General features: G+C 41.0%; 1 protein-coding gene across 2 annotated transcripts in view; it reads left to right on the plus strand.

Moving 5' to 3' along the window:
• LRCH1 (leucine rich repeats and calponin homology domain containing 1) overlaps positions 1–25,484 on the plus strand; it is a 214,830-nt gene extending 189,346 nt beyond the window's left edge. The window contains exons 17-19 of one of the 2 annotated variants that reach the window (XM_070380284.1): positions 305–442; positions 3,672–3,749; positions 14,342–16,218. In XM_070380284.1, the coding sequence (XP_070236385.1) occupies positions 305–442; positions 3,672–3,749; positions 14,342–14,548 (423 nt within the window). In that variant the 3' untranslated portion in view covers positions 14,549–16,218. Of the gene's footprint in view, positions 1–304; positions 443–3,671; positions 3,750–14,341; positions 16,219–23,194 lie in introns of those variants that run through there. The other variant, XM_070380283.1, reaches the window with a different exon arrangement.
• Positions 25,485–26,138: the final 654 nt, after the last annotated feature.

The following is a 26,138-nucleotide window of genomic DNA, read 5'->3' on the forward strand; positions in this document are numbered from 1 at the left end:
CTTTTATTTGTCAGCTTATTCTGGTTTTCTATTTTAATTGCTAAGCCTGAGGCAATATTGAACTCAAGAAGTGATTCCATTATTTTAAAAATTCAACTGATTAAAAATTTTTAGCATAACTGAATTTATTTTTCTACAGAGGGATTTTTATTTAATATCTTTTGAAAGGTTTAAATCATGTCAGTGTTTTCCAGGTGTTCTTATCCTTTATAGTGAAACTTAAACCTCAGTTCATAAATACTCATAACTGTATTTTACCCTCAGTTGCCTGAGAGCAATTGACTTCCTTTTGATCTCTTTTCAGAGCATCGAAATGAGACTCAAGGTCAGCCTGCATGAAGACCTGGGGGCCGCCCTCATGGATGGCGTTGTCCTCTGCCATTTGGTCAACCACATCCGCCCGCGATCCGTCGCAAGCATCCATGTCCCCTCACCAGCAGTTGTAAGTAACACCATTTAAGGAAAACTAACTCTTACATAAAAGAAACTCCTTTGGAACAGGACTGCTGGTTAAAGACACTGATGGGGATCACCAGGACCCTGTTCAAATCCTCTCTTTTGGGCCTCAAACAACTTGAAAGAGCAGAAAAGGAATAGCGTGTCTGTTTTGTCTTTGGGGATTTTTTGGCCGTGCTGTAGGGCGTGTAGGATTTTTAGTTCCCTGACCAGGGATTGAACCTGTGCTCCCTGCAGTAGAAGTGTGGAGCCCTAACTAGTGGACTGCTAGAGAATCCCAGGGATAGCATTTCTGAATAAAGCAACATTTTTACTATAAAAAGGGAAACTATTTCAAGTAAATCTGTAAATGAGAGACAATGAACTACTTTCAAATATAAAGCAAATCACATTAAAGAAATGAGTGCTCTGCTCGCTAACTTTAAGACTGTAGAGACAGAGATTTATTCCTCACAAGCATTTATTTAAGCAATGAGAAGTCCTTTCGGAAAACATTTTTTGGTTGGTAGGTTCTCTTCTAATGGAATCTATTATTTTATAATTATTGAGGATTTTAGGATCACTCTGAAAAGATGTAGGTTCTGAGTAAAATATCATTAGTAACCTATCAGGCCAGAGGTTGGTTAGCTGGTCATTAATTCAGTAATTCCTTGACTGCTAGCTGTGCTCAAGGGTCGGTTGGAGATACCAAGGAAACGGAAAAGATCAGAAAGAGTGAGTGAAAAAAAATCCTTGTCTCACTGTTGAGGAGATAAAGCCAGCACTAAAATCTTTTCCGTGTACTTCATGGAGCATGTTACCATCAAGAAGAGAGGAATCAAAGATAAGCTTGTCTTTGAAGCCCACGCAGGGTTCATTGGACAAGTAGAGAAGAACTTCTATCCACACTATTGCTGTTAGATGAAGCAGAAGAGTTTAGGGGCTAAGACTGTAGTGTTGGGATTCCAATTCCACATGGGTATGAGCCACACGACTTTGGGAAAGTTATTTAACCTCTCTTGAACTTGATTGGCTCTTCTCTGTCACAGAACTGCTCTCATGAGGATGAAACGAGGTCCCGTACATGATAAACACGGGAATGAATGCAAGCCACTGTGATCACTAGTGTTTGTGAGCAGATTTGCAAAAGTCAGAGCTCCCAACCTCAAGGCACAGTGTTCATAAAAGGTCGCACAAGGAGTGTGTGGGATGAAAGCCTCATGTGAGGCTGCCCACTTCCGACGCCTCAAGGAAGGTGTCTCAGTGGCACTATTGGTTTTACTTTCTTTTCTCTTCGCAGTAGGAAAAATAAGCTGATGATCCCGTTTCACCTCTCAGTTTTCTTTCTATACAGTTAAACATAATTTTTGCTTCCCAAAGACTGACCACATTTTGGCTTCAGAAAACACAGGGGAAAAACAGACCAATTTGTCTTATGACTTAAATCTGCTTTATCTGCCTTAGTTTGGACAGTAAATTCTGTCCTGTAATCTAATATGCAAAAGTTTTCAAGTCCAGACAGCTATAAAGTTTGAACTGTGTACCAAATTCTCATTCAGTAATTTTCCTCAAATTATAAGAAAGAAACTATCATTCTTCAGCTCCCAATTTAAATATACAATAATTGTTTTATAAGGTATAAGAGACACTATGAATCATGTATCTATACACATTTATATATTTTGTCAGTTCTTCAGGGAAAAAAAATGCTACATTCTTTGGTTTTCACTTTTTATTTTTTTCAAATAAAAAAATTTCAATTGAAAATGTCATGTGAAATAATGCCTGATTAGAAAAAAAGAGATAATGGAGAAATGCAGGAGGAAGATAAATAATGTCTTATCCCACTCCCTAAATACAACCACTGTTTACGTCTTGGCTTTTCTCCAACATAGAAGTTGTTTTGAATTGTGAGCTTCACATATATACTGTTTAGTAGTTTTTAAAATTTATGGAAACCTAAGTATCTCCCTGAGTCATTAAAGTTCCTCATAACCATGTATTTTAACAACTGTAAAATGTTTTGTGCTTAGTCGCTCAGTCGTGTCTGACTCTCTGCAATTTGCAACTCCATGGACTGTAGACCCCCAGGCTCCTCTGTCCATGGGGATTCTCCAGGCAAGAATACTGGAGTGGGTAGCCATGCCCTGCTTCAGGGGATCTTCCCAACCCAGGGATCAAACCCAGGTCTCCTGCATTGCTGGAGGATTCTTTAGTTTTCCTTTTTAGAAATGTTTCTGAATTTAGTCCACTTCTTAGAAATTCTTCACTGAGCATCTTGAGCCCCCACTGACCAGACCCAGCTGTGCTGTAGCCGTAGAACCTGGTCTGCTTCTTCTGTGCCTTCACTCTCCACTCCCGTGTTTGCACAAGCTGCTCTTTCTAACCTAGAAGGCTGCTCCCCACCGTGCCTCTAAATTTCTTCACCTTGAGGCATCAGCAGCCTTCTAATAAAACCTGTTGCTTTGAGGAGAAAGATAGTCATTAGCCTGGTGAATCAACCCTTAATATAGAAATATATTTGCTCATGGGAAAAGGTGATGTTTATGGTGTGCTTTTGGAGAAGGCAGTGGCACCCCACTCCAGTACTCCTGACTGGAAAATCTCATGGACAGAGGAGCCTGGTGGGCTGCAGTCCATGGGGTCGCGAAGAGTCGGGCACGACTAAGCGACTTCACTTTCACTCTTCACTTTCATGCATTGGAGAAGGAAATGGCAACCCACTCCTGTTCTTGCCTGGAGAATCCCAGGGATGGCGGAGCCTGGTGGGCTGCTGTCTGTGGGGTCGCATAGAATTGGACACGACTGAAGCGACTTAGCAGCAGCAGCATGGTGTGCTTTTAAGTAAACTAAAGCAGGTTACACAGCAGTATGATCTTATAAAAATAGCGTGTGTGTGTGTGTATCCACATGTATACATTCACATACATGTGCAGAAATTTTGTACATGTATGCAAATATGCAGAAAGTCTACATATAAACACATATCTGTGTGTGTACACACCTGTTATATCACACATGTACCTACACAGTGTCTAGAAAAATATAATCCATATATTAACAGCTGTTCAGGTGGATTGTTCCTGGATAATTTTTTTATTGTTTTCTATTTGTTTATGTATTATTTTTCTCCAATAAACACGTATTACTTGTGGCATTTAGAAAGCTCAAAATTTAACCTGTTATTTCAATTATTCCTCTTAATAACTAATTATTTTTGAATGTTGCATTTATAGCCTAAACTTAGCATGGCCAAATGCAGAAGAAACGTGGAAAACTTTTTGGAAGCCTGCCGAAAATTAGGAGTACCAGAGGTAACATCAAACTTAGTTCCAATCACTATGTTTTAGTAACGGTTTTATTTAATGTATGTTTGAACCCACTGAATAGGAATACTCCTTTGTCCCTCCTTTTTTGTGTCAGTCTTTCTTGAGGAATGATACGAATAAGTTATAAAATTTTAGTTGAAATTACTCTATTGCAGTGAAATAAAAATGGCTTAAAATGGTATGGTCAATTCTGAGGAAAAGGGGAACATTAAGGTTTTGAAATAAGTGAGAAATTCCAAACTTAAAAAATGATTAGCATGATTCTCCACTCAGAGAGCAGCAATTGCTGAAGCTTCAGGGAGCCTTCTGTGGGGTTACATAGGGAAGAATTTTGGAGATGATGTTTTTCCTTATCCAGAGTTCTTAAGCAGAGCAGATCTGTAGTTGACTTTTCACACCCTGTGGTTTTGGGGTATGTAGATCAAAATAATCAGCATTAATTGAAAATATTATAATTATTGTTCTTATCATTAATCATTACCAATAGAAGTGTTTGTATATTATTTTATAGTTTGTTAACTGTTGCACTTATGTTTTCCCCTTTAGTCCACTAAAGTAGCATAAAATGATTTCTTAGGGAGATAAAAGCCAGTCCACTCAATTTGGGTGTAATTTGACAGACTTTTCATCATTGTAATAAACAGAAATGGACAGAAATTACATTTCTTAAATGTTCCAGGATAAAGTAATTACAAATGCTAGAACATTTTTGAGCATGTGAAGGAATTATATTTTCATGTAATTCTACTCAGAGATAACAGTTAGTTATTGGAATTAGGGTTTTTTCCCTTTTCCTCCCTTTATTCCTTCCTATTTTTCAACTTGGTGAGGTTTGAAGGTGAGGGTTAGCAGTGGGCTTCTAATCTTATGTGAGGAAAAAGGGAAAAATTTTAAAGCATCTTTAAATCAAAACTGTATCAATTAAAAGAACCTTGCAAATTCATTTTGTAAAAGAGTATAATCTTTATATAATGTACTAAATGCCTTTATGATCTATCCAGATGTCTTTCAGCAGTGTTAATCTGTGTGTCTATATTGTATGTGTATATTTTACTATTGCACATACATTCCTGGCTACAAATGGTTGTGAAATTCTCATACATGTACCTCTTTTAATCATTTGATTCCATCATGGGTTAATAAGATTTCCCATGTGTGAATCAAAATTATCATACCAAGTTTCAGACTGTAAATTATTCGTGTCTGTACTCAAAAGCACTGATGAGTTATCACCTAATTCCCTGTGATATTTTAAAACTCATCAGCGTTTTCTTGGCTTACAGTGATACAAAATGAAATGGGAATGCCCTTAACTATTTATTGTGAGTAAAGGTTGATAATTATGGTTTCCTTTTAAAGTGAGGGAAAGGAAATTAAATTAGCATCAAAATGCAGAGAAAATTTTATCATAATTTCTGAATTATGCCGCTAGCACTAACAGGCAACTGATAATTCCTGAGATGATTGAATTGCAAGGAGTAAATCGTCTTTTTTTGCCAGTATTTCACTTAACTATGCTTAGTAAGAAATGCATCATTAAGGCTATTTTTGAAATTATTTTTTTAAGATTTGAGATGATTTTCAAGTTCACATGGTATATGTGTGTATGTGATTGTGTATACATCTATCTGTATCCATCCTGATGGATAATTGAACAGCATTTTACTTGTAACTGGAGTAATAATACATTAAGTTCATTGCTACTAGCAAAAGTCTATTGGCTGGCTAGCAGTTGTACTTCTTTAATAAGATATGTTAAAGGGAGGGAGGAATATTCTGATGGAAACCAGAAATTGCCAATTGGAGGGCAATTGGCAGATCTTCTGTACACATAAAGGAACATGTTTTCATCTCTTGGAATGAATGAGGAATAAATTATTGGAAATAAGGAAATGTTTTCATCTAGTAATATGATACTAAGTTGGGGGAGGGTTGGAATGACTCCTTCCCACTTAGATAAGGATCCTTCTTCCGCTGTTTAAGATGGTTGATGAATTGCAGTGTGTATGTGGCACACTGCAGTTCATGATTTATAGTGAAAAGGAAGTTATATCCCGAATCTAGTTGCAGAAATTTCCCCTGGCAATCAGGTATTTTAAAAGGCTGGTACTTAAGAGCAGAGGACCTTTAACATTACGTTTTCTTTTTGGTTTCAAACTTAATACTTGGGTAAGAAAATATTCACTGATTGCCCAGTAGCTTAATGAATTCCTCCTAATGTGCAAGCTTGTCCTCTCTTCTCCATTCATAACTTATCTACATAAACATACCCAGAAGTCACAAAGATTGGGAATTCTGTATTTTTTAAGCTAAATATCTAATTGGCAATGATAAACCATCCTGTAGAGACTGAAAAGCCACAGCTGTGCTCTAGCCCGAGTTTGTTGCCCTTTGTAATAGAATTACAGTTTGAAACTACAAACCAGAGTCAGGGTCGGCAGCTTATTCACTTTTATTAGGTTCATCTGGGTGGAATGTGGTTGCTGAGAAGTTAAAACTATTGCACATAAAGCAATACAGTGGGAAGAAAGCAATTTTTAAACTGTTCCACTTGTTATAGTTTATTATATTTTCTTTCGAAGTCTCCAGGGACACAGTCCCAAGTATCTGCCTCAGGGTTGGTCAAGGTTCATGAAGCATTTTATTGTGTGTTCAGTGGAGTGGCTTACCTATAAATGTGGCTTCTTCAAATTGGCTGCCTTCAGAATTGCAGACAGCGTGAGCCTAGTATCTCTGCAGAAGGCTAGAGTATGTAGTAGATGTGTACGGTGACTCTAGACGTCTGTTATTTGTGACGTTTGGATAAGGCTGGACCTATGCGTTTCCGAGTCTAGGGCACAGTTAGGATTTGGCACAACTGATGCCAATGATAGGAGTTGACATCACAGAAAGTAGTTGGTGTTGGAGTTCTGGAGAAATTCTATTAGGGTTACACCTGGCATATTTGCCGTCTCTGAGGGATTCTGGGATGAGGTAGAGGTTTGCTAATGAGAATGCCAAGGAAAGATCCTTAAAAACAAATTGGAAATGTCCCTCCCTGGCAAGTTTCTTTCCTGGTGGCAGAGTTAATATTTCTTCAGGTAGTTATTTCAGCCTGGGTCACTTCTCTTCCTGCTTCCCTGTGCCTTAGGTTTTTGTTTTTGATTTTGTTTTCTTTTGTTTGGGGCCAATTCCCCAACTAAAGGGACAGCACCTGGAAGGCAGGGCATGAGGGTGAGTGCAGAGGATCTGTGAGCAGAGTGAGGGACACGAGGGGTTTAGGATAAATTAGCCGCACCTGTGTCGTTAACTGGTTATGTGCCCGGAGGCGAGCCTGTGGCAGCCTAGAGCCATTAAAGCCATTCGCTGAGAACTTCTTACACCTGCCTCCTCTTCTTGAATGCTCTCTGTTGAGGATTAGAAGTATTTTATTACCATACAATGAAGAAAATGAGGTCCAGAGAGGTTACACAATTTCCTAACCTCACATTTGCAGCTGGGAGGCAGCAGAGCTGGCTTTTGAACCCAGGTCTGTCGGGTTCAAAAGCATCAAGCGCCTGCCTTCTTTCTGGCATACATGGAGGGTCTCTTTGATGGAGTTCCCCTGCTCTGCAGACTGCAGGTGTTGGACTTAAGCGATAGATTAAGCCACATTCTCCAGAGCCCTGGATCTTTCCAAGGCCCCACCCAGGAGGCGAGGAAAGCCACATGGGGAGGTTACAGATCGTAACTGCCGCCTTGCTTCAGCTACAGCAGTTTCTCCCTTGCCTGTGGCATATACTGACTTTCCAGTTAAGACTTCCTTTGGGGGACAAGTGTTCTATTGCTAATTATAGTTTGAAAATCACTGAACCCTTAAGGTTTCTTTTAGCCAATAATCCATGGATGCTCTGCAGCCACATGATTTCAGAATTGTTCCAGTTGCTTTCCACCATCAGCTGCTCAGCTGCAGGAAAATTACCTCATGGAAATCTGGGAATTGGGAGATTTTGCTGGCTCCATCCCAAAGACACCAGTAATGTTGATGCCAGTCAGACTGTGTGCTGTCTCTGACCTCTGGTGCAAGTGTTAACTTGATCTTGAACACAGGCTTACCCTTGGTGGGCTTCCAAGTTCTTCAGAATATACTTTCAATCACCAAAAATCTGACTTCAATTAAGCCTCCGGGTCATGAGGCATTTTATGAACATATTGAGGCTTTCTTTGCCTTTTCTGAGTCATCTTGGTCATTCCTGGTCTCTGACCTTGATGTGGAGAATTCACAGTTGGCTACTGGAGGGTTCTCAAGTTTATCCAAACTTAGGGCTGTTTTAGGACTCCTACTAGTCTCAGGTCAAGAGAAATCTCTCATTTGTGAAGCATCAAAAATACTAGAAAATATTTTTTTTCTTACCAGGGAATGTTTCACCTTGATTTTTTTGGGGGGTGGGGGTTGTGGAGAGGGAGACACTGAAATATTTATCTGGAGAGAGATCCCGTGGTCTCTTTGTCTGAGGGAAACAGCCTTGTCTTTTTCTGAAAGATATTGCCCTAGTCTCTCAGCCTGCTGGGAAGCACCCATGTCTGTGTCTGAGAGAGAAACTGTGGTCTTTCTCTGAGAAAGGTCACTTAAGTCTCTGAATAAGGGGAGATGCTCTGGTCTTTCCTGGGAGAAGTCTGAGGGGGAGACACCCTGGCCTTTCTCTGGGAAAAGCTACCCAGGTCTCTGTGGGGAGATGCCTTGGTCTTTTCTCTGGAGGATGTTGCCTAGGACTCTGACTGAGAGGAGATGGCGTGGATTTTCTGTGGGACATGTCACTCAAGTCTCTGAGGGGAGGTGCCAGGTCTTTCTCTGGGAGAAGTCACTCAGGTCTCTGAGGAGAGGCGCCCTAGTCTTTCCTAAAGAAGTTGCTCAGGTCTCTGTTTGAGGGGAGACACCCTAGTTTTTCTCTGGGAGAAATTGCCCAGGTCTCCCTATGAGGAGAGATGTCCTGGTATTTCTCTGAGAGAAGTCACTTAGATCTCTCTCTGAGGGGAGACACCCTGGTCTTTCTCTAGGAGAAGTCTCCCAACTCATTGTCTGAGGGGAGTCACACTGGTTTTTCTCTGAGAGAAGTCACTTAGGTCTCTGTCTGAGGGGAGAAGCGTCCTGGTCTATCTCTGGTAGAAATCACGTGGGTCTCTCTCTGAGGGGGACAGCCTGGTCTTTCTCTGGGAGAAGTTGCCCAGCTCTCTGTCTGAGGAGAGATGCCCTGGTTTTTTCTCTGAAAGGAGTCACTTAGGTCTCTGATTAAACAGAGAAGCTCTGGTCTTTCCTGGGAGAAGTCGCTCAGGTCTCAGACTGAGGGGAGAAGCCTTGGTCTTTCTCTGGGAAAAGCCACTCAGGTCTCTGAGGGGAGAAGCCCTGGTCTTTCTCCGGGAGAAGTTGCTCAGGTGTCTCTGTGAGTGGAGTCACCCTGGCTTTTTTTATGGAAGGAGTGCTTGGGTTTCTGAGGGGAACTGCCCTGGTCTTTCTCTGGGAGAAATCCCTTAGGACAAACCCTGGTGATTCCTGGGAGGAGTCACTCAGGCGTCTCTCTGAGTGGAGACATCCTGGTTTTTCTCTGGGAGAAGTTGCTTAGGTCTCTGAGGGGAGGCTCCCTGGTCATTCCTGGGAGAAGTCACCCAACTCTCTGTCCAGGGGAGATGCCCTGGTTTTTCTCTGAGAGAAGTCACCCAGATCTCTTCATGAAGGGAGATGCCCTGCTTTTTTTTTTTTTCTGGAAAGAGTCCCTCAGGTCTCTGAGGGGAGACACCCTGGTCTTTCCCTGGGAGAAGTCCCTCAGGTCTCTGACTGAGGGGAGATGCCCTAGTTTTTCTCTGGGAGAAGTCTCCCAGGTCTCTGACTGAGGGGAGACACCCTGGTGGGCTTTCTCTGGGAGAAACTGCTTGGGTCTCTGACAATTGGAAAAACCCTGGTCATACCTGGGAGAGGTCGCCCAACTCACTGTCTGAGGGGAGATGCCCTGGTCTTTCTCCGAGAGAAGTCTCTCAGGTCTCTGACTGAGGGGAGACATCCTGGTCTTTCTCTGGGACAAGCTGCTTGGGTCTCTGACAAGGGGAAAAGCCCTGGCCATTCCTAGGAGAAGTCGCCCAACTCACTGTATGAGGGGAGATGCCCTGGTCTTTCTCTGAGAGAAGTCTCTCAGGTGTCTCTGAGTGGAGATGTCCTGTTTTTTGTTTTTGTTTTTTTTTTAATTGAAGGAGTGCTTGGGTCTCTGACAGAGTGGAGACACCCTGGTCTTTCTCTGGGAGAAGTTGCTCAGGATTCTGTTTGGGGGGCGAAGCCCTGGTCTTTTTCTGAGAGAAGTCACTCACATTTCTGAGCAAAGAAGACTCACTCTTTCTCTGGGTCAAGACACTCAGATCTCTGACTGAAAGGAGATGCCCTGTTCTTTTTCCGAGAGAAATAGCTCAAGTCTCAGTCTGAGGGGAGACACCCTGTTCTCTCCTGGGAAAGAACAGGTCTCTGTCAGGTGTCTGTCCAAGGTGAGACTCCCTGGTCTTTCTTGAGAGAAGTCACCAGATTTTCCGAGGGGATTGCCCTGGTCTTCTTCTGAGAGGAGTTACCCAGGTTTCTGTCTGAGGAGGGAACCCTTGGTCCTGTTGAGAATGGACACCTTGTTCTCTGTCTCTCCAATTTAAATGAGAAACCTTGGCCTCCAACCTCTTTGTGGACCAAGGTCCTTCATTTAACAGACCTGGTTCTCTTTAGAGGAAGAAGGAACTTGGAATTAAATGCACCTCGTTTTCTAACTGCCTAGCCCTTCCTATTCATTACTAACTCCAGGGAGAAAACAGGCAAGAGGATTAGGGCAGCAACTCCATATACTGTACAGGGCCTCTGTGCTGCCCAGGCAGGCAGAGAGGGGTCCTTGCTGGCCTGTGGGAGGGGAATGTTTTCATTCCATGTCCACAAGGCAAGTCACTTGGTGTCCATCCTCTGCATCAGCCAGATGAGTTAAAAATAAAATCCTAAAATGCACTGAGAAGCTAACGATGACTGTGTTGATACAAATGGAATTATGATTGAATCTTCTTGTCAGTACCTTTCATATTTGTATTTTTTTTCTTTTATATGAGGTATTATTTTTGAAAATAATTGTAAAACCTTTCCTACTTTACACCCGTTTTTGAGGGTTTAGGACACTATACATATAAAACTGATCAGAAATTTTTAATTGAAACACATTTTATATATTGAAGCTACCTTTTTTGTTTGTTTTAATCTTAAAATAGGAGGTTATGAGTTCCTTTGCCTCTTTGAGCCCAATGCCTCTTTTCTTCCCCAAATCAATGACTTTAGTGTCAATTTAAATCCTAACTAATAAACACTTTTAAGGGGTGGTGAGATTATTACAAGATTTATGTTTCTATTTGCATTGATTATCTCTGAGGTTGGATAACCAGAGGTCCAGGTCCCTGATTATACACCTGATTATATTAAAATCAGTTTTTAAATTCATAATTTATTAAATAGAGCTAATCTCTAGCTTGGAAAACCAGTCATCCCTTAATAGTTAGTAGGTGTTTATCACCGTTCAAGTAAGAATCCTCTCCCACTGGGTGTCTCCTGGTGGCAGAACAAAGTCTAGTCGGTGCTCTGACAGCCTTTCAGATATACATGGTTAAAAATAAATATTTTATTCCAAAAGCTTAAAATTACATTTCCAGATAAATTATCATACCAATATTAGAGTTACTCTCTAAGTGCATAAAATTGTTGATTAGTTATCATATCTGGGGGAAAACTCTGGAAACCTTTTCCTAATTCACTCTGCCAAATAATACCTTGTCAACTAAGACTTTAAATTTTCAGAATAACCATCAGCGTTCCTGTGCTAAAAATACTTTGTATTAATAAGTATACTGCCTTTAAAATTAAATGTAAATAAACAGTATATTCTAAATTTCTTAGAATTTAGTCTATTACACTCAGAATGCCTGTAAATTAAACCTTTTGCCAGATCCATCTATATATCTATTTGTATCTGTAGTATTTGGGGGAACCTGAGTTAATCTTTAATAGTAATTTTAGCCACACACATGTTGCCTTGTATCAGAACCAGTTAACCTCTAGTAATGGTGATTTCTGTTCACTATAACGGAAATTAGAATTTGCACTTGCCTCTGGGGACTCTTAAGTATATTAACTATGTTTTTCAAACACCTTGCAATAATTACTAGTGCTCTGTAAATATATGGTGAAGTTTGGCCTTTTAAAATTTCCTTCTCTTGTAGTGTTTTCTGATTTTAATTATAAGAAAAAATAAAGCATAATCTGTAAGTCCTTCTTATTAAGACTGAAATTGGGGAAGCACAAGGATCAGAAAACCCCCAGGTTCTCCTGGCAGTTTCAGCCCTGGTTCCCGTCACGGCATCCTTGAGGGGCTGACTTGATGGCTGTGAGCTGTGTAACTGGGGTGGAAGCAGAGGCGCCCGTACTCCACCCATTATGATTTTGCCTGTCAGCCAATCTTAGACCCATGCCTTTTTCTTCAGAGATTGTGATTTAATTTAAACCACCCGCCATGGACTGGCTAAAAACAGTTTTACCCACCGTAATCTAAATAAAACCCAGAATCTGTGGCATCATGAAAATTATTTCCAGAATGAGAAGAATGGTCTGTGTTGCCTACCCATGTGAGAAGTGTACTGTTGGATAAATACACTGGAAACCATAGACAATCTGAGTTCTTTGGTGGAGTTGCAGGAAAGCAGACCAGACATTTTCCATAGGGTTCTGGGAAATGTTTTGAAATACATACTGGAGATATATACTGCTTTTACCCATGGAAATACCCCTTTTGTGACAATCACATTTCAGTGTGCATATGCCTTCTGTCTTATGTTCATTTTGTTCAGAGTTCACTGATTAAGCACAACGTTGCAATAGAAAATTGTTATTGCAATAGGAAGCTACTTCTCCTAGATGTTTCCCCATCTGTTAATTCTTGAGTCCATCACTGTCCTAGTGAAATACATTCTATTAGTAGCCTGGTGGTTCAGATGGTAAAGAATCTGCCTGCACTGCGGGAGACCTGGGTTCAATCCCTGGGTCAGGAAGATCCCCTGGAGTAGGGAATGGCAACCCACTCCAGTGTTCTTGCCTGGAGAATCCCGTGGACAAAGGAGCCTGGCGAGCTACAGTCCATGGGGTTGCAAAGAGTCAGACATGACTGAGCAAGTAACACACACACAGTAGCTGTTTTAATTCTTGAGAAAATAGCAGTGTTCACTTGATTCCTCCTAATGCACTGAGAAAAGATGCATGATCTGAATAGATATAACATGATTTGTTAATTCCCTTAAATGTCTTTTGTTAAGAGTATCTCTACCTTCATAAATTAAGATTGGGAGGTTTATAATCTTATTCAACCCATTTACACTGAGTTTGCCTCCTTACCAGGGGCCATCAAGCTAACTTCAGAATATATGAGAAAGACATAGTCTTTTAGAATCATCTTTCAGTTGCTCTGTGATTTGCCTCTGCTTAGCAGTGATGCTAAAACAGAGGGCAATGTTGTTGCAAAGTATATCATAAAATATATATTATATATATATTTAAATGCTTTGCCTAATTTGGACATAAAGCTGCATTTATGAAAGATATTACAAATATTTTCAAATATTTTCTTTTTCAATTTGGAAACAAAACCAGAACTTTGGTTTTATACTGACATATCAATTATAATTTTTAAGTTGAAACTGTGGTCAGGAATTCAGGGTATCAGAAAACCATTTTTTTCTTGAGAGCATTAGGCATCCAGAGGTCAACCAAGACTCAGCACCTAATTTTGCGTTTAGTTGAGAAAGGAAGAGTTCTGCCTCCTTGCATGGTGACTCTCACGTAGACAAAACCTGAAGGTCCATGCCCAAACCATACCTGTTGAGAGGTGAAGAAATCTACATAATAATGCTATGCAGGAATGTACTATTATTTAACTGCAGATCTAAGAAGCTCTGCTAGACTTTTGGTTTATGTCAGTAGCAAAAATGTGAAATTTAATGTACTTTTGGGGCACATGTAGGGATATAATTAGACCTAGCAATGCCCAGAGTTTATCAAAATTCTAAAAGAAAAACAAATTAGGTGCATTCATTACCTTTCAGAGAGAAATACTTTATATTCAGTCTTCATAGACCAGGATAATGGCTTAAATTTTAAAGTTTATATTTTTCCCTTTAGTAAGGCGAAGACCTAAATGTGTCCCAGGTGAAAAGCTCTTATTTTAATGCCATTGTTGACACATGAGAACACTTGAATATTAAAACTCTTTGAATACCAGAATGACATATAAATTACAGAACATTCTCTTCCTCACTAGCAAGATTGGGGGTAAAGAATTTCTTTGTCCTATTTGCATAGAAGTCCTTGGGAATGCTGCTTTTATTTTGTAATTAATTAAAAAAAAAAAAAAAAAAAACTTTGGTGAAACGGTTTTTACCTGCTTGAAATAAGGGGTTACTCTTGCCATTTGCTAGTAAGTAAAAATGTGTTCTTCTTTCCAGCCATTGTTCTGTGTATTTTTAATTGTATGCACTGTCTCTTTCTGTCCTGATGGCTGCCCCCGGAATAGGCTGACCTCTGCTCTCCGTATGACATCCTGCAGTTGGATTTTCGTCACATTCGAAAGACTGTTGACACTCTGCTGGCACTTGGGGAGAAACCCCCACAACCAACTTCTGCCCTCCGCTCCAGGGACCTTATAAGCTTCTGTCTTGTCCATATTCTCTTTATAGTGCTGATCTATATCACTTACCGCTGGAATGCTCTGCCTCCGTAACGCCTGCATGTGCATCCTTACGCTCTGGTCTGTCCCCTGCTCTGTGACAGGGTCCTTCCTCCCTCTGAGCCTTTGCCTTGCAAACTTCCATCCCTGTCATCTCTTCAGTAATCTCTCAAGTTTTGAAGCTGAACGTTTATACATCAGATTTTCCAGAAGCACAAACTTTATAGATTGCGGTTCCCATTAAATAATTTCACTTGCTGAGGAACAGTGAGGACTGGGTGTACGCACACCTCGTTTCCTCGTCCACGTAGTGCCAGCAGCAGTGCCAGCTATGCAGGGCCTCTTCTCTCTCCCAGTGAGCTTTGCTGCCCTGGGTAGAGCAGAAGTTTCCAGAACAGGAGCAAAGGGGATTTAGCGTATGAAAATCTTTCTATTGGGTCAGTATTGAAGTTGAATCCTAATTCAGGATTGGGCAGTTGAACTGTAGAGGGGCCACCTTGCCAAGAAGACAGAAAGCAAGCATTTGGGGTTCAATTTGGTCTTTAATAATAACTACTGTTGACCAAGTTGAAAATTACCATCTGGAAAATGACTGCTTTGCTGGCTGTCCATTTGGCTTCCTCCCTGCTTCCTGCAGCGGGAGCTGTGAAGGGCATCAGGGCGGGTGACTCTCTGCCCTGCTGCATGAGAGCTGTGCTGAAGGGTCAATGGGGAGAAGGGGGCTCAAACTGTCAGAGCGCCCCCTGGAGGATCCACTGCACACCACTCTTTCTGTATATTTTTACTTCTTATTTCCTTGTTTGGTCTACTCTGAGGCTCTTAGAAAGGATTTTCCAGAAGGGATTTCTATTTTTAAATAATATAATGGGTCATTTTGCTTTTTTTTTTTCGTTACATCACATCGTAACTTCAAGTCTAGAATGTGATGGATTTGACAGTATTTATTTCCAAATAAAGCCATGAGTCATGGAACATTTTTGGTCCTGGGGCTTGGGTTACTATGGTAGGAGCCAATGAGATTGCTTTTATTTTAGAAGAATGTAGTTTCTCCAGTGACTTGAAATTTCCATTTAACCTTTGATTTCCAGTGACATTAGCAAGCTACTTCTATATTTAATAAACTTAAAGGATTATATGTTAATTATTATATCTGCTTTCAGAGGAATGTTATCAGTCTATAATTAAAGAAAAGGACATTGTGATCCTATCTAGACCAAGATATTCGTGGTTTGGGATGTCATTTTATAATACGAGAAGGCCCTACTCCAAGGTGAAGACAGACTCCCCAGTTCGATTTACATCCGGCTGCCAAATATCTTTTCTTAGGTTGGGTGGAGGGGGAGAATGGAGTTCACTTCCTCAAGATAAATTTCTCATTTACTCAGATGGAAGCAGTACTTATAGATGGCTACTAAGAAGATAATTTTATTTTTCTGAACATTTCCATGAATCTAGGGGAACTTGAGAATGTGGAAAACTTACATAGTTAGAAGAATATATTTTATAAAGATGCTTTGTTGGTAAATCAGATCAGATTTTCTAACAGGAGACAGTCTTTACATGGTAATATCTTGAGTTAACTGAGCCTTTCCCTCCTGATTTTGTGTTGATTGGTGAAATACAGGGTGTGTGGAGTTGTCTAATTCACATCAGTTGTGTAATAAGTAACCTGCAGATGTACTGAATTGCCTTGGGTGCTGTCTTGTACTCATTAACTTGTAACACAATAAAATCCCTTTGTACAATGTCTAACGAGCACCATGAGCCATAAGTTGTTAATAAATACATTTTGGGTGATAAATCCAAGTTTTTATCAGCCCATCAATACATTAATTTGTGCACCCCCAGAATTACACTCAGCACTTATGTCCAGCTCTGCAGTGCATTGAGACTTCCCTTCCATGGTCATAGCTATTTGGTTTTTTTCTTCTTAATTAGGATGGGGGCACAGAGGAAGAAGAGAGATGACTTACTGGGTGGCCATTTGAAAGACAATGCTGTCAATAAAAACTAACTAGCACAATGCCTTGAGAACAGATTTAACTTTCAACGCTGACCTGACATCATTCTTTGGCTGCCTTCCTATTTCAGTTCTGGCTTCCGGAGTAGTTTTTTGGATCCACTTTTATTTCTTGTGTCATTAATGCATCTGTACCCTAATGTGCTGCTCCTCTGGGGATCTGTTGGATGGTATTTTTTTTCATCAAATAGCCTGGTAACAAGCAGAACACAATTAATTTAGCCCTTTAGGCAAAACTTAGAATGAACTCTCTTGCCCATTACTGTTCATTTCTATTCAGAATATTATTAAACCTCCCCGTGGTTCCTCCCCCAGGTATCCACGCACCAGCTCACATGCTAGCATGGTGCCTGCCACTGCCATGTAACTAGGGATACTTGGTCAACCCACTTGATATCTGAGAGGTGGTTGGGGATTTAGTTGTGATTTATATATGCATACTAAATCTTCCTTTCACAAGAAAGACTTTTTTTTTTTAGTTATTTCCTTCTAATACCTGATAAAAATGATCAAGTATTTATTTACACATTCTTTTTGAAATAGAAAGATCTATTTGAAATAGAAACTTCTCTTTCTCCAGTTCTTCAGTCAGTGGCAACTTGCCACTCAGTGTCGGGATTTCCGAAATCTGTGACACTGAGTTCTATTAGTTCGTTCTACTTATGGATTTGTGGTTCCTAGGTAGCTCACTGCCCTTGGGGAGAAACACTTTAAAACGGTGCTGATGAAAAGGCCCCACAGAACTCAAAAACAAGACCACTGAGTGGGATTTTCATCACGGAGTAGATAAGTAAAGGCACTCACAAATAAAGGCCAATTATTTGTGAGTAAGAAATTAAATTTAGTGTACGGTGGCTAGAGTTATGTCTCTAAATTCCATGCTGGTATCTATCATAAGGAAAAAGGATGTTTTACCTACAGGGTAAATGTAATGGACAGTAAATTAAAATTTTATTATTTTGAAAATGGTTCTGGATTAGGTGAAAAGTATTTTAATGGGATTTTATTTCAGGAGATTTAAGTTTTTTAAAACATGTATTGAATTTGTGCAATACTATTTCTGTTTTATGTTTGGGTTTTTGGGCCACGTGGCATGTGGGATCTTAGGTCCCCCACCAGGGATCAAACTCAACACTCCCTGTACTGAAAAGTGAAATATTAACCACTGGACTGACTACCAGGGATCAAACTCACACTCCCTGTACTGAAAAGTGAAATATTAACCACTGGACTGACTACCAGGGAAGTCCCAGGAGGTTAGGCTTTTAAAATTCGGCTTCAGATTTTGAAATTAGTTCTCAATAAATAATCAGGTATATAGAATGTTTGCTTTTTTCCTTAAGACTATCAGGATCCAGTTCTGTGGCTTTTCCCCTGGATTTTGTTTATGATTGTGTTCATTCATTCATTCTTCAAATATTGAATGAAGATTGTTTGTGCAGCACCCCACCTTGGCAATAAAAAGGGTGACCATGACATGTGATTTTGTCTTAAAAAAAACTTACATTCTAGATTAGGAGTTGGCAAACTTTTTCTATAAAATGCCAGTAAATATTTTAGGCTCTGTGGGCTAAAACCTACCTTTAGGACTCCCCGGCTCAGCTGCTATAGTATGAAAGCTGCCACGGATGACTCATAAATGTGTCTCAATAAAACTTTATTTATAAAAACAGACCACGGGCTGGACTGGCTTAAAGGTTTTTGGATCTTATATAGCTGACTTAGTGGACAATTAAAGAGGAATTCAATGGATAAGTTTCTGTGATAGGTCAGCTACAAGATTCTATATGTGAAACACATGGACAGTCAGGACTGACCTTCATGAGAGTGTGTGGTCTTTGAAGCCTTTCTAGAACCATGATGTTTACACTGAAGCCTTAACGATGTGTAGGAATAGCCAGGTGAAGGGGGTATGGTTTAGAAGGGTGAGAGAAGGGGTAGATATGTATAGAAAACAAATATTCTAGACAGTAGCTGGGCTGGAAAACAGAGAACCAAATGAAGATTTGACAAATTCTCCTGGTCTAGAAGAGGTTGACATGATTTGTATTTCGCATCGGAGGAAGCAGCCCCTGAGTTCTCATGTGGCAGAGGAGGAACTGAAGTTCTCTTTCCCATGCAGACAGTTTCAAGGTTCAATCAGTTTAGGGCCAGGACTTTGCATTTTAGACAACAGACTGAACCACATGAAATGTGCTGCCTGGGTGACTTCATTTTGTCTAGTGGGTGGCCTGGCAGGAGGCAGCGTGCTTCTTGGGGAGCATAAGAAACTAGAGAAAGAGGAGAGTCAGGCAGGGACAGTGATCCGCCTGCTCCCACGAGGCATTTTCTGCAAGAACAAGACGTCTGTCCCTCACTACAAAGGAAACTGAGTGAGCTAACCAGCAGAGCTAACGCCTTTCCTGTGTTGAGGGTTCTCTCATGCCCACCTGATGCTGATTTGGTGGGACTTACCTAGAGAGAACTCCAAGGGGCCAGGGGCCGTTTCCTGTCTTCCGGACACAGAAGGAACGTACTCATTTCTCAGTCAAGGACCTCGCAGGAAGCAACATGATGTCGTGGAAGGGGCTGCTGCTGTAAGATGAGACACAAGTTCAAATCCTACTTTACCTACTGTGTGACTGTAGCGAAGTTAAGCTCTCTACATCTCCGTTTTCTCCTCTCTAAAACAGAATACTCTGTTTATTGGATTGGCCAAAAAGTTCATTCAGGTTTTCCCATATGATGTTACAGAAAAACCCAATACCTCTCAGAGTTGTCAAAAAGAAGAAAGGAAAAAAGCAACGTAAATCTATAGCATTGGGACCGGACCTATAGGAGGTACCCCAGAAGGCTTGCAGAGTTGGAGTTGAATCTTTATGGCTCGCCTGCCTTTTTCAGCCCTACTTGTTGTGGCTCAGAAGAGGGATGGGTGAAGGGATAAGAGTGAATAATTGTTTCACGATTGGAGAAACAGTGCAAAGGATAGGACGAGTTCTTCAGAGTTTTATGATTCTGCTCTGTGCTTTAAAAAGAAACAGCAAAGGAGAGCAGTCTACTACTACATTCTCAATGGAAATCACTCATCTCCTCTAACAAGGAGATTTTTTTGTGCATTTAAACCCAGTGTAAATGTTCACCTCTCTAAGTTTATTACACAGGTGAGGTAAAATCATTTCCCATCCAGCTGTAAATTCACAGCAGTTCCTTCCCATCACAACTTCTATAGGGATTCCCTCCCTGTGGGATATGCAATGACAGGACTCGAGTTACAGAAATGGCCTCTGGCCACCCCTGAAGCGCCTCTGTGTTTCTGGCAGACTCGTCCTGTCAACTAGCACCTCAGGTTGTAATTCCCATCAGAGATGTCCTCCTGGTCCTGTACTAGAATAACTACAACTTCTGATTGTTTTTATAAGGTTTCTATGATCTGATGCTTGTCTTCCTGGGTACCTCCAACCCCATAATGTAATCTGAGGACACCTCGGGGATTCTTAGGAAGTCTAAATGCAAAGAGAAAGCCAGAAAGGATGCAAGGGGTACCTTTTATATATGCTGTTTGCTCCTTGTCACCAGCTGCAAGGGTGGAAGGGAGAATCTGGAACTCTGTGGGAGGACTTTGAGCTCACTTGGTATGTGACAACTCCAGTGTCCTGTCAGCAGGCAGCCAAGGCTTCATATCTTGCCATCCTGTTTCCCTGGAGCCCCAGCCCTGCCCAAGCATGACTTCTGTTTTGGAAACTCAACTCTGCAGACCACTGGAGCCATCACTAATCGGTGGGACTGGGCAGTCACTGATGGAGACATACAGCTCAAGCAGGACTCAGGACAGCCCTGTCAAAGCCATGTTGCACACAGAGGTTAGGCTTTGTCCACCTATTAGTTGTAGAATTCAAGAATGTTTGCTGCTACACATAGGTGAACGCTGAGGTCAAGATGCAAAATATCTTGTTCAAAATGCCTTGGGCAAATCCCTCGTTTTTAAACTTCTATTCATGTTCCTTCCTCAGAGCTCTATTGATTTCTTAGTGTTTTTTTTGCAATGATTTGTTGAGCTTATGTGTCAATATAATCCCTTTGTAATTTGATACAGCTGATTTTTTTAGTTGTTTATCTTTAAACTGAGTGGTGGTTTATCTTTAAATTGAGTGTTTGTTTTTTGATACACAGGAGCTTTACACTTTCAGGTGATCAATTGTTTTTATCTTTTGTAATTTTGATATCACATATTCATCCCCATCTGTTTTTCAGAGAAAATATTAAATACATACCTATATTTGATTGGAAGGGGTGTTTGGGGATTTTCTTTTTAACTTCAATTCATCTCAAATTGTTCTTGGCATCTGGTATAAAGTGAAGATTTCTTTTTTTTCCCCAAGGAATTCCTTGGACCAGGAGCTTAACCATAGTTAGTAGGCATTTATAATTTCCTACTTGGATTCTGTAGAAACCATAAGAATGAGGAAAATACATTCCTGTCCCTGTGGTATTAGTCTTAGCAATGAAATGAGATTCACAAGCCATGGCAAACAGGTGTTGGGTACACACTGACCTCAGGCTGTAGCACAAGGAGGAAGCCACTGTGGCCTGGGGCCCAGTTCATAACTTGGACGGAACCTCCTATTCTTTCTCAAGTTGATATTTGGCTACTAAGTTGGCGAGCAGCATAAGCTTGCCTCTCCACCGAACACACCATTGATGACAAGATAATCCTGTTTGATACACACCAGCCACTTGAAACGGAGAAGGCGATGGCACCCTACTCCAGTACTCTTGCCTGGAAAATCCCATGGACGGAGCCTAGTGGGCTGCAGTCCATGGGGTTGCGATTGAGCTACTTCCCTTTCACTTTTCACTTTCATGCACTGGAGAAGGAAATGGCACCCCACTCCAGTGTTCTTGCCTGGAGAAGCCCAGGGCTGGGGGAGCCTGGTGGGCTGCTGTCTATGGGGTCACACAGAGTTGGACACGACTGAAGTGCCTTAGCGGCAGCAGCAGCCACTTGAAATAACTGTTCAAATTGTGTTTAAAAGAATCAGCTGTTTTATATTGACAAATGGCCATTACTTAAGGCCCAGAGTCAGAGTTTGAAACACTCTGAAGTCTATAAGTTGGGGAAGTGGGAGGGATGGGGGATGCTAAGACTGCGAGATTAGAATCTACAGACATTTCGAGGTTGTGGAACAGGTTCTTGCATGTGTCTTTTAAAGATCTTTTTAAGAGCAGAATGCCTGTACTTGGGATAACTTATGGAGATTCCTGCACTGAGGCAACAGGAAGATCTGGTTCCTCCAGCAAGAGTCACGTGAAAGGAAGCAGTTCTGACCAGTGACCCCAGTTGGCTTCAAGTTAAACACTGCGTCCACCACCTGGAGCTTAATGCAGCTTTCATCTCAACTCTTCTTAAAAACGGTGGCCACTGAGAAAGGAAAAAAGCAATAATATGCATATATTAATGCATATATGTGAAATACAGAAAAGTGGTACAGATGAACCTATTAATTGCAGGGCAGGAATAAAGACATAGACACAGAGAAGGGACATGAGAACACTGCGTGGAAGGGAAGAGTGGGATGAATTGGGAGATTAGGGTTGACGTGTAAACACTACCATGTGTAAAATAGCGAGTGAGAGTCTGCCGTATAGCATGAGGAGCTCAGCTTGGTGCTCTGTGGTGACCTAGAGGGTGGGAGGAGGGGCTATATACACAGACATACAGCAGATTCTCTCTGTTGTACAGCAGAAACTAACACGACACTGTAATGCAATGATACTCCAGTTTGGGGGAAAAAGTGGTTACTGGACTGTGGAGAGCACACCATCTCGGGTACACGAGAGGGAGAGTTTGCTGAGGAGTCATTTCCCTCTCAAGCAGACAGTCTCTGGAAGGAGATTCCCTTGTATGGTATTAGCCCAGGGTCAGACAACAGAAGTGTAAAATTACTTTGTCTTTGCTCTTTTGTAAACCGTCAGTTGAGCGTGCAGGGTGCCACACACAGGGAGTGAGTCGCCTTGATTATCTTTCTTGAATAGTATGTGCTGGACATTTCCCAAGAGCAAAAATACAGCGCGAGAAAGTAGCAGGACATTTGTGTCTTTGACGGTTTTATAAAAGAGTCTTGAAAAGGAGGCTATTAAAGGCTGTGGTTAAAATTACTTATTTATAAGGCTGTTTGCAAACTGAGAAAAGATGCCTCCATTCCAGAGATCATGGGAAATAAAATGAACTAACTCAAGACTAATGGCCAGTTTAAAAAAAGATTCGTAAAGGTTTATGGTCAGTAGAACCTTGTGTGGTCTGTATAAATGAGTATTCAAGTTCTCTTAAAATGTGTGAGAGGCTGTCTGCAACTTTGCTTTGTAAGAATATAAGCTAATATGTTCCTGGTGGGTGGTTTCCAACTGTATGTAGCTCAGTTATTTAGTGTCAAGGATTTTTTTTAATGTTTAGATCTTTTGCACATTTCAGGATGACTGGAAGTCTTTCTAGAGCAGCCCTCACTTGTGGAAAAAATCATTGTTTTCTTTGCCAACACAGAACAGGTCTTTGTAATGGTTGAAAGCTAGGAAGAAAGCACAGTCTGAGGTGATCAAATAGGCAGACAACAGAGCTCGACTTAACTCCTATCAGTGGTGTCTCGAGGTTTTATCCTTAGATTCCAGTCATCTAAAAATCAATGCTTTGTTCTTCTTCCTTTTAGGAAAAACTGTGTCTACCCCATCACATTCTTGAAGAGAAAGGCCTGGTCAAAGTGGGCATTACTGTTCAAGCATTGCTAGATGTGACTGTAGCGAAGGCTCTGTTCACATGAGACCGACTCCTCTCTCTGGTCGGCTCAGACGCTCTTCCAGTCAGAGACCCTGGACTGTGCTCTCAGCACCTGTCCCCTCCACCCTCCCACTCCCTGCTCGTCAGTTCCCCAACTCGAGTTGAATTGACGGAAGGACATGAGAGAAGATTTCCTACCTTTCGTAACTGACTCCGACATTAAGGTGAGACAAGTAATTACCTAAAGCCCATGAGGGAGCTGGTTGTGAAGAGCGGAGCAGCACATCAACGCCTTCTGCAGCCTCCTTCCTCCCTTCCATGCTCACCCACTGCCATTACCAAAACACCGAGCACAACCGTTTTGCGGCAAGATGCATTTGTTTTTATTAAAACCAAACACATTGTATATTTCGTGGGGGAGGGGGGTGGAGGGAATGAAACTCAATCAGGTTTTTCGCCACCAAATTTTTCAAGAAGTTTCTTGAGACCATTGCCTTTAAAAAAAACAAAAAACTATTTTCGACATACAAAATATTTATATAAATATTATTTATTAGTGAGTTGTTATTCATCCTTTGGATGCAAATTGTAAACTAGGAAACTATTTTATTACTGCTTTTTTGTGGTTAAACACTTTATTTTAATATTATAAATATTGAGTTATTTTCTATCCTCTTTGGTGTGCAGGTAGTTCTAGGTCTCCATAGTCATGTTTTCTGATGTATATGACTCAAAAAAAAATTTAAGCAAAAAAAAACAGGTGCTTCTGTGACAAAAACTGTTTTCTGGGGAGCCATTATTTACACTTTGGTTTATGGAACATTGGTCTTATTTATATTTCTGCATTCCATCCAGCTTCCTACATTCCAGCAGCCCTGTTGTCCCTTGATATAATGAACTGACTGAAATCGAGAGAGCACCCCAAAGTTATTTGTAAATAGCCGTGATGGAAAAAAGACATATTAAACTTGAATATAAAAATGTGAACAATTCTTTTTTTGGGTTCATACTTATTTTGCTATGCACAAAACATTCACGTTTTAACACAAAGAAGTGACGAGTGTTGGCCTCGTGTGTCTTGTCGTGTGATTTTGCACTGTAACCTGGGTAGAAGTCTAGCACCGAAGGTAGGTAATAAGGAAGTGGTGTAGGAGAGGGGAGAGGAGGAAAAGATGATTCTGTAACCAAAGTGTTTTAAGGTCAGCTTCATTGAAAAGTGATTCAGAAAGAACTTGAGATACAGGACCTAGGTCAGGAAACCAGCACTTTCCACAGCTGCCCGTTTTAAAAGAGGCAACAATTCTGAGATGTAGACGTGCTTATTTTATTGCAGCTTAGCTGGTGGCTTTCAGAGTAGCCCATAAAACACTGTAAGACTCACAGTGCCTGGTGTGAAACCTCAGACGTGAGTCAGTGAATTGGTGGGGCAGATGGATGCCACGCCAAGGTGGGCACAGGAGAAGGTGAAGTAAGTAGTATTTGTGAGCCTGAAGGGCCCAGGAGGGAGCAAGTTCAAACAAAACAATGACTTGAGAAAACCCAGCAAAGGAGAGGGATCCGTGTTGGTCTGAGGGAGTCACGTAAGACTTCACAGACACATAGCCTATTTTAGGCAGTTACAAGCGTGTGCACTCACCCTGCAGGTACAGATTTCCCAGGAATTCGTCTTTCCAAGTCTTGTGAATGCTGACTGCATCTTTGCCTCTGTGAAAAGCCATTGTTGAGTTTTTAGAGCAGCGGCAGCCACAAGCTGTAAGACAGATGTGAACACAAAGAGACCAGGAGGACAGTGTGCGTTGAACACAGACTTACATCAGCCAATGCCAGGGCTGCCCTCCTGTCTGGGCAAGGGGGGAGGGGACGCTGAAAACAGTCATTTGGATTGGCAGCTAGCAGTTACTTCCTGTCAAATGTACTGTGCACTTTAACCTAATTGAAAATATATTTTAATGTTTTCCTGTACTGCACAAATACCTGTTTTGTCAAATAGCATAACAATGTAAAAAAAAAGAAAACACTTTGAACAAAGAGCGTATTCAATGTTAGCCACAGTCAAAGGTTGATGATAGAAATAGGAATTCAGATGGCTGCACCTTGATGGGCATTGAGAATGCAGGGTCCTGAAATATTTTTTTTTACATGTATATATGGCAATATGAAACTCTGTAATCCTTGTTTTGAAAGATTTTTTTTCAGAATTAAAATATTTCTTTTGATACTAATTTTCAGTATTTTCTTGCAGTTGGCTGTATAATATGGATGGCTTCAATATTTTATAAAATGCGCTTTTTTTTTTTTCTTCAAAATGGAATCCTTTGTGTGGCTGAGATGTCTTCAAGATCTTTGTCCATTGCTTACACGTGCAATAAGATGTGCATGGCCGGCCGACAGTGCCCTAAGTGGACAGAATATGCACAGTGCAAATATCCTTCCTTTTATGACTTAACAGCCGTTAAAACTTTGAATCTGTACAGACTATCTTCTGATTGACTTCCCCATCAGATGCAGAAAAGAAATCATACGTAGAGTGTCACTGATGAAACAGATTGTGTCAATCATCTAGTGTATATGTTTTTATGTTGTGTATTGTGAAATATAAAAATAATATGCGTATATAGGATAGGACAGTTTTTATTCAAACTAAGATCCCCGAAACACACAGAACATGAGCACTCAAAAGCAGAGTTGCTATGATTGGAGGGGTTGGTGAGGGAGGGCAGTTGGAGTCCACGTGTACATCAGACCTCTCCACTCGTCCCTTGGGTAGTGGCCCCAGAAGTGTCCGTGAGGAAATCTGAAGGTTCTGTGGTGCTTGCTGTGAAATCCTGGGGTCTGGTCCTCCCTCCCAACTGTCTACTGAGGAGTCCGACCCTCAG

This window comes from Bos mutus, chromosome 12 (assembly GCF_027580195.1).
Source record: "Bos mutus isolate GX-2022 chromosome 12, NWIPB_WYAK_1.1, whole genome shotgun sequence".
Classification (NCBI taxonomy): domain Eukaryota; kingdom Metazoa; phylum Chordata; class Mammalia; order Artiodactyla; family Bovidae; genus Bos; species Bos mutus.